This window comes from Lathyrus oleraceus, chromosome 2 (genome assembly GCF_024323335.1).
Source record: "Lathyrus oleraceus cultivar Zhongwan6 chromosome 2, CAAS_Psat_ZW6_1.0, whole genome shotgun sequence".
Lineage (NCBI taxonomy): Eukaryota > Viridiplantae > Streptophyta > Magnoliopsida > Fabales > Fabaceae > Lathyrus > Lathyrus oleraceus.
This window is the reverse complement of record NC_066580.1, coordinates 349,764,801-349,774,158: the sequence shown is the minus strand read 5'-3', so window position 1 is coordinate 349,774,158 and position 9,358 is coordinate 349,764,801. Positions and strand designations below refer to the sequence as shown.

Here is a 9,358-nt window from a genome sequence, read left to right as displayed (position 1 = left end):
AATGAGATTAATTGTTATAAAAAGTTTTATATAGTCAAACTAACTTATAAGTTATAATGAATTTAATATTTCATATTTATAAAATTCTGATGGTTTTTTATTTAACATTATTTGCTTGTTCTAAATAGTTGTATTTTAATTTTTTTTTAACATTCACCTTAAATCAAAAATCAAATAATCATTGAAAATGACAATTCTAACAAATAAAAATAATTTATGCACCAGCCGGGAATCGAACCCGGGTCTGTACCGTGGCAGGGTACTATTCTACCACTAGACCACTGGTGCTCGCGTTTATTTTCTCCACAAATATTTAATTATCCTTTACATTATTGGCAAACTACTAAAGAAAAAACACAATAACAACAATGTTCAAATGTATAACAATATTGTGTAGTAAATAAAGTGAAAAAGTATAACTTTAATAAAAAAAAAATAGATATGAATCTATTCTCTTTCCAAAGTTATGTGTTTTAAATATTCTTTCTTCCACCAACTTTAATGTATATTTTTGTAGTGGATGATGATAAGATAATAATAACAAAGAAAATCATAGGGATTAGAGAAAAAGTAGATTAAAAAAGGTATAAATGTTATCATTACAATATTATTCTACTCATATCTTTTACTATTAGCACTTACCATTAGCCCTTCATAAAGCACAAACAATGGCAACCCTTGTTTTCTGCACCCTAGAAGTTGGTATCTATTCTTCTCTTAATGAAACTTTCTTTTCTATATTAATAATGGATAATAATAATAATAGAGCTTAATCAACATGCATGGTATAAATAACAAAAAAGAAAAACGAAAGTTCCTTATTGCTTCTATTTTATTTCAACAATTCAATATATATAGCATTAGTAACACTATAGCACCAAAACTTGTTATCTTCTCTATCACAATGCACTCTACCTACTCTTCACTTCCTCTTCTCACCATTTTCCTTTTTCTACTTCCTTCTCTAATCCAATCTCAAATGTGCCAAAGAAACTGCGGCAAGCAACCTCTCCGGTACCCTTTCGGCGGCGGCCCCGGCTGCGGCGACCCTCGCTTCCAACCACACATAACATGCAACCAACAAAAACTCACTTTCACAACACACACGGGCTCCTACCCTATCAACTCAATCGACTACACAAACCAAATCATACACATTTCAGATCCCACCATGTCAACATGCTCTTGCACCTTACCTAGCAAAGGCTTCGGCTTAGATTGGAACGCGCCATTTACCTTCGACGATAGCACCGTTTTCGCTCTAGTCGATTGCTCCATGAACTCATCATCCATATGCAAATCAAGAAGTTATGATGATGGAAACAATGCTAAGCTTCAATGTGATCAAAACACACAAATTTGTGATGTTATGTATTCTTGTAGACCTATTAGTACTAATATTAATCTCCCGATTTCGACGTGTTGTGTTTATACTCCGGTTAACCTTGGTCCGTCTTTTCAAATGGATCTTGAGAAGCTTCAATGCAGTTCTTATACAGGTTTTTATAATTACAATGATCAACAAGTTGATCCTGAAAAGTGGAACTATGGAATTGCACTTAAGTATAAGTTTAGTGTCACAAATGATTATCCTAGCTCTTGTGAAGCTTGTGAAAGAAGTTATGGATTTTGTGGATATAGTGAAGCTTATAGTTCATTTTTATGCAACTGCCCTAATGGAATTAACACCACTACAGATTGCTTCTTCATATCTTATAATCATGGTTTTAGAAATGGTAAGCAAAATTATCCTTTTTTTTTAATTACATCGATATATAGATAGAGCCGAAATCTTAAAGTAGGTCTAATATCTGAAACTGACACATGTAAATATCAGACGCTAATAACGATATATATGTAATTATATTTGATTCTTATAATTTTTTTGTTTTATTCGTAATGTCCAATCGTTAATGTTATAATAATGAAGTTTATTTTACTATGATTTTTAATGATTTGTTTTGATCTCTATGTTCTTTTAGGGTTTACTTGGTTGATCTATGCTGTGGCATGGTGTTTGGTTGGGCTCATTTTGTAAGCTATGGATGGTTGCTTCAACAATGAAGTTCATGATCACCCAAGATTGTAAAGGGTTTCAAAGCTTTGAGTGTATGGAGTTTTTATGGTTTGGAGGGTGGAGAACTATGTATGATGACTTGTTGGTTAAAAGAATTAGGTCATTTCTTTCTTGTGTCCTATTGTGGCAAATGTGTGCAAATGCAATTTGTATTTGACTAATTTGGATCTTATGTGTTTTTTATGTTATAAAGTCTTTTAATGTCCCAAAAACCAAAAAACCTAAAAAAGAAAACCTAAAATTTGCTCTTAATTTATTTGAGATGAAAATGAGTTATAAATATTTCTTTTGTCACAAAGAGTCTTTTTTTTCACCTTTAGAATGCTAGAAGCATCGATAGACCGATAAAGGATATGGAATTGGGTTCCAAATCTTATGGCTTTTAAATCTATCCACTAAAGAAGAATCTATACCTTTGTCAAACACTTTTTTTCTTTAGGAAGTTTCATCTGGAAAGCACCATTTGCTTATATGAGACTAGCAATTTTCAATAATATAGGGTATTTCCTTGAAGAAGGAAAACGTTTTGGTATAAGGAAAAAACAATTAATTGATAACTTCACTTTATTTATATAAATATTTTGTGATAATATAAGTAAATTAAATATAAAAAGATAAAGATATTTAAGTATTATCATGATTTTCATATTATATTTAGAACTTAATTTAAGTAACAATTTAATTTGATTTATCATTAGAATTAGAGTTTGTTTGATATAATTAATTATTACAAAATTGACCAGTAAGATGTGAGATATTGTTTTAAAAGAATTAGGTTCTATCTGTAATTGAAAACACTTTGTATGATAATAATATTAAATTTGATGTGTTGACATAAACGGTGAGTCTTTATGGTCTAAATGATAATCTTTGATATTAGATTATATTATAATTTAATTTAATTCATATCTAACTTTTAACGTGAAAGATGATGACATATATCAATTTAGTAATATTGAGAAAACTCTGAATATTGATCTTGAGGGTTGCGTTATGTATAGAGTGTGGTTTAAACTTACTTGGAAAAAAAAGATATTTGAAGGTTTAAGATTGGGTTGTTTAACAATTAAAATTAAATCAAATTTAACAAAGTCATGTCAAGGAGGAGAAATTGATCTTGAATTCTTTTGTTATCCTAAATTGACTATGTAATAATTAAATTTTATTCCTAATGATCAATGGTTTTTTAGATTATCTATTCCTAATTCCTAAGCAAATAGATATTTGAATTTTAAATTGATTCATATGTCTATAAATCAATCATAGATAAAATTAAGCATGTAGTTGTCAAGAACGATTCAGATTTTCCATTGATATTCTTAAACCTAGATGATAACTAATCAAGTGTACATATTGAAATACCTTTCTAACCGTTAACCATAGAACAATTCACAATTAATCACAAAGCAAAAAGCATTAAGAGCAGATAAAAATAAATCATAACAAAATAAAATACTCAAATGATCAATTTAGAATTACAAGTTTCATCAAGAATAGTGACCCATCCATAATATTATGAGTTTACCTACTCATAACTTGAATAAAATATATTATAAAGCTTATAAGCAGTACCCAATGATCACAATAAAGAAAGCTTCAATGAAAAAATTTGTTGAATTGATATTTCTCGTTATTCCTATCGTGTTTGTCTTACTCCGAGATTATATTTTATCATAAAAATAGAAGAAACCCTAAGAAAATTTGGGCGTTATGGGGCATTGACTCTACATACGCGTTTGGAAAAGCGTTTGGACACATGAGAAAAAACTGATTTACCTTTGACTTTTTCATGAAAGTTGTAGTTCTGGATGTTAGCTTTCAATTTTCGTTGGTCGCACGCCAATCAGAGTTATAAAACTCTAGATAAGATCAAAATATTGGAAATACATCATGGTGTAAAATGTGCTTAAAAATAGATTTTGTGAATCCTTCTAAAATTTGTCGTGTTCCTTTTTCTGCAATGGTCAAATTGCATTATATTGTGACTGTTGAATTTTAGCACTTCTTCTCTAAACTCTATTGATTTTTTTTGCATTTACTTGCCATGAAGCCAATGTTCCCGTCAAATCATGTCCTTTCTGCCCAAATAATGATCTAAACCTATAGTAAATTGATTTTACTAGATTTGTAATAGGTAGTTTATAAGTGGTCTTAAGCATTGAGTTCATTAACTCAATAAGTTTTATTGTCATGTGTATTCATCGTCGATAATTTCCACCTAAATCTGAGTTTTCATTTTAACGAAATTGTCAAGCCCATCAAAATCAAAATTCGTACGAACCTACCAAAAGATCGCAATTTTGACTACCATAGATATAACATTTTGATTTGAATCGATTTTTAATTAAAAAAATATCCAAATAAATAAAATTCACATCTATTTAATTTTTAATGTTTTTCATAAATGAAACCGAAATAAACTAACTAATTTAATTTAGTTTGGTTTAGATCGTGGCTTAAACACTTTTTTTTTACAATGGATCACTTTTCTCATGAGTAGGACCATAGACAATCGAGGCAATCTCTTATCACAATTTATCTTTTATTTGTACCTTGGTAATTGGGTTTTTTTACAAAAATAACCGAGTTTTTCAAGGAAATTCCCAAAATACCCCTGGTTTCAAAAAAAATCTCAAAATACCCCACTTTTAGGAGGAGTCTCCAATTGAATTGGCGACTCCTCATAAAACTTGAATGGAGGCGCCAATTGGATTGGCTAGGGCAGGTGCCCTAGCCAATCCAATTGGCGCCTATGTGTAGGTTTTAAGAGGAGTCGCCAATTCAATTGGAGACTCCTCCTAAAAGCCTCAAATGACAAAACCTTCAACATAAAAGTTGTAGATCTATTCAAGACAATGAATTTGGACTTAAATTTTACATCATTTGGATTTTTGATGAGAAAGTTATGGGCACTTAAAGTTGGACTTTTTCACATTTCAATGGCTTTGGTCCAAAGTGACCTATAATATTTTGTATTATCACATGTGTTTATTTTAGGATTATGAAATTTTGTCCAACTTAACAATTGAAGTAGGCATCTTAAAATTTCTAATGCACTTGGTCCCACCTCAAAATCATAAAAAATGAGTGAGTTAGGTCCTTGGGAAGTTGACCCAAAATTAGGGTTTCAGTCAAAATGACCTATAATGTTTTGAAATAAATGATGACCTTCCAAGTTTCAAATGGATTTTTGATAAACATGAATGGAGGCGCCAATTGGATTGGCTAGGGCAGGTGCCCTAGCCAATCCAATTGGCGCCTATGTGTAGGTTTTAAGATGAGTCACCAATTCAATTGGAGACTCCTCCTAAAATGCATTTTTTGTCTTATAAATAGATGCGTTGTGTGACCAATTATTCCACATCTGATATAATCATTTGGCTATCATGTTTGGTGTTCGTCACCGATAAGGAAAGGTGATTTATGCGAGAGACAAGCCTCAAATACTGATGCTATTTTGGAACATCACCACGTTCGATCAACTGAAGAGGGAGTTGGTTCGATGGTTCGATGGGAAAATACCAGAAGGGGAAAAAATCAGAAGTATTGAGAGACTTGACAGTATCTTTGGTTGGGTGCGAATGAAGACTGATAAGGATGCTAGGGAAATGATGTTCAGTCGAGACGACATCAATTTGATTGTTGTAATCAGTTAGAAATATTTATGTTTTCAGATGTTTTGTACTGATGTTTGTTGTGAAACTCGTTGTAACAAGAACTTAATGATATATAATGATTGAATGTTACAGAAATACAATGTTACAAAAAGCTTAAGACCTAGATGATGCTCCTCGATTGAGACAGTTGTTTTTGTTGTGTCCTGGTTGACGACAGATACTACATAATCTTATCATTTTATCTTTGGAATCCATCTCTGTTCTGATACGTGTGCTGTTTTGTCTTCCTTTCTTCTTTCTACACATCTCGTCATTGTGCCAAACAATATCTCCTTCATATGGAGGCCAGTAATCCTCCATTGGTAGTACTGAGAAGCTTTGTGTATATACATTCATGATGGTGTTGGCCTTGTACACATCAGATAAATGGTTGTAAGCGTCTTGACGAGTATAAGCGCATGCTGCAATGACATGGGAGCAAGGTATGCGGAAGGCCTGGAATTTTCCACAATCGCACCAACTTCTGTTTAGTCTAACAGCGTAGGCTAAATTTGGTCTCCCCTCGTTGTTGCCCATTGTTTCCTGGACGCTGAAATTTTGTCTATGACGGTCAAAGACTGTTACAGCGTGTGTGGTAGCTTTGATGCTCTCCTCTTTCATGACCTTCATGCAACACTCACTAAATACTTGCCCGGACATTAACACTGCACTCCATCTTTCACCTCTGGTTGCGAACATAAAAGCCAACCTATAATAGGTTGATCTTACCAAGGCGGTTATCGGCAGATTTCGAATTCCTTTAAAAACCCCGTTCATGCATTCCACAATGTTTGTTGTCATGTGACCCCATCGACAACCACGGTCAAATGCCCTTGTCCACTGCTCTACTGGTATGTTATTTATCCATCTCCCCGCGTCTTCATTAGACAGTCTAATTTCATCACGATAATATTGAAATGACGGTTGAGTTAAAGCATACTCAGCATTCACCACCTTCTTGCGAAGATTCTTATCTTTTATAGCACGCGTGAAGTTTTGTGCAATGTGTCTGATACAGTAGACATGTGTAGAAGGAGGATCATGCCATCCGTTGTCATGGTTGTTGTAGGCACTCTCAATGGCAGCATGTCTATCAAAAATCAAACAGAGATTGGCTTGTGGAGCCACATGCGTTCTGAGATGTCGAAGAAAGAAACCCCATCCACCAGCCGTTTCACCTTCAACAAGAGCAAAGGCAATGGGAAAGACATTGTTGTTACCGTCTTGTGCAACCGCCATGAGCAAAGTATCCTTGTATTTTCCGTATAACCAAGTGCCATCAATTTGAATAATAGGTTTGCAGAATGCGAAACCTTTGATGCACGGGTCAAATGCCCAAAAGAGACGGTGAAATATTCTATTACTTGTAGCACAGGTTCCGTCTGGCATCATTGCTGGCACTGTCTCCATAATTGCCACAGTTCCTGGGACATATGTTTTTAGTACCCATAAAAACCGTGGCAATTCCTTGAATGAATCCTCCCAATTGCCGAAAACCTATTCAACAGCCTTTGTCCTCGCAATCCAGGCTTTCTTGTAAGATGGAGTATAATTATATGTTGTTTTGATATGGGATATAATTATACTCACCTTCGCTGATGGGTCTTTATTTACCAATGGCAGAATGTCTTGACATATCAAAGTTGCGCTTAGTTTACGGTGATATTGTTCAACATTAGTTGCAATACAACTGTGCGGTGGGTCTATTGAAGCGATCTCCCAAGAGTCATTTTTTTTCTTGTAAGACGCAGCCAAATGAAACTTACAAAGCATGTTATGACATTCGATAACATACCTTCTAGAATCAGTGCATTTCATTGTAAAGTCAGCAGAGTTGTTCATGTGGAATTTTTTGATTTCCAAAACACATTCTTCTTTGGTACGAAACATGTCTCCCACCTTTAATTCGCCTTCTGATCTCGGATACGGATTATAGAAAACACTGTTGGATGTTTCATCGTCGTGAAGATCCATATTTGTCATATGTTGAGGCGGATTGTAGACATGACTAGGAGGTATTGGTTGTGGTTGATCATCATCTTCATCGTCGTTGTTCAGCATGTGATCAACCTGTATCTCGGTCTCCTCTTCTTCTTCATCAACAACGTCGACTTCTGCTTCTGCTTCTGGGTTGAGTTCATCTGACCATTGTGCACCATCTTCACCAGCTTCATCCTGATCGGTTAGTTGAGACTGTTGAGATGGTATACATGGTTGAAGAGTAATGTACAACTCGATACAGTTGCAGCCTGAATGTTCATGACTAACAAACATATATTCAACATCTTCATCGTCTCGTACCTTAAGGGGGAAATACTTGCATTGACCATTCTCAAAAAATATTGGATTTTGATATGTGATCTTTGACACAATACCCGATCCTATAAAGGATTGTATTCTTTTTTTCAAATGCAAGAAGGTTGCATTTCTCTTGATCGTGATTCTAATGGTATCAGTGTTTCGAAAACAAAAACCATGTAGCTCAGACTCGAATGTTTCACCGTTGCAGTGAACGTTGACACTGTATAATGATGAAGATGACATTGTGCAAATGAAAACTATTTTCTTACTGCAGATGAATGTGATTGAAGTGTCTTGGATGTTGATAGTAAGACACTTAAATAGATGGTATCACTGTCTCACATGCTAGCTAGTTCTGAGATGATGTGTCGGAAATACAAGCTAGTCTGAGATGACGTGTCGGACATGCAAGCTAGTCTGAGATGATGTGTCAGTCATGCAAGATAGTCTGAGATGATGTGTCAACCATGCAAGCTATCAAGAAGTGACTGTTCAGCATGCAGGATGTAACACCTCAAAATTTGCCCTCCTCTCTTGGGACTAGCATTAACATATTACATATCATTTTTAGGTCATTAGGCATTACATATTGCATATCATGTGGTTACATTGTGCAAGCCATCCTCCCAAGTCTGGTTCAGAAGATGAGGAAGTCAAAGTGCAAGCCTAAGGTTTTATTGACTGGTCATCAATCATCTGAGGATGTGGAAGTTGAAATTAGGGTTTTGTGATTCTCAAGAAGATTGGTCTTCATCTTGATTACAATGATTCATCATCATCATCATGGTTTGTCATCATCAAGTGTTGAAGCAGATTCCTTGGGATTAGGGTTTTGACCACTGGTCAACCCTAATCAGTTGCATTGGGCCAATCAGGGCATGATCAGGAGATGGGGTCTATGAGGGATATGAGGATCTTTCTATGATTGTATGGAGATTATTGAGGCTAGGGTTTCATCCTTGAGCCATTTCATCAGGAGATTGGAGCTCAGTTTGATCTATGCATTGCCAAATTCATCTATCAGTTGAAAAGTCAACTGTGGTCAACTGTACATGATCTGATGGATTTGGAGGTGGAAATGAGTTGGATACACTTCATTCATGTTGAAATAAGTGTTATTTGACATTTCAAAGCTTAAGAATGAAGAAAATCAAGTCAGAACAAAAACTGCCAAAAATAGAAAGTGACTTGTAATGGAAGTTTCCAAAAATGGAAAGTTTTGGACCTCAAAATTACATGTCCAAGGAAGCTTCAAATGAAAATTTGTTCAACATGAAAGTTGTAGATCTTGTTCTCACCTTTCCAAAAAGTCCAAGAACTTGAA

At 34.4% G+C, this 9,358-nt stretch overlaps 1 protein-coding gene and 1 non-coding gene across 2 annotated transcripts; one reads left to right on the top strand and one right to left on the bottom strand.

The window, feature by feature from the left end:
- Nucleotides 1-217: 217 nt before the first annotated feature.
- On the bottom strand, nt 218-288 carry TRNAG-GCC (transfer RNA glycine (anticodon GCC)). Its single transcript has one exon. It is a non-coding gene; the product is annotated as a tRNA-Gly (tRNA).
- Nucleotides 289-787: 499 nt separating this feature from the next.
- On the top strand, nt 788-2,238 carry LOC127119461 (LEAF RUST 10 DISEASE-RESISTANCE LOCUS RECEPTOR-LIKE PROTEIN KINASE-like 2.7). Its single transcript, XM_051049696.1, has 2 exons — nt 788-1,736; nt 1,983-2,238. Exons 1-2 carry the CDS (start codon nt 905-907, stop codon nt 2,036-2,038), a joined length of 888 nt encoding a protein of 295 aa, XP_050905653.1. The 5' UTR covers nt 788-904; the 3' UTR covers nt 2,039-2,238.
- Nucleotides 2,239-9,358: the final 7,120 nt, after the last annotated feature.

Coding starts and splice junctions, on each gene's coding strand:
- LOC127119461 (XM_051049696.1), top strand. CDS start 905: ATGCACTCTACCTACTCTTCACTTCCTCTTCTCACCATTTTCCTTTTT. Junction 1,737..1,982: donor TAATCATGGTTTTAGAAATG/GTAAGCAAAATT, acceptor ATGTTCTTTTAG/GGTTTACTTGGTTGATCTAT.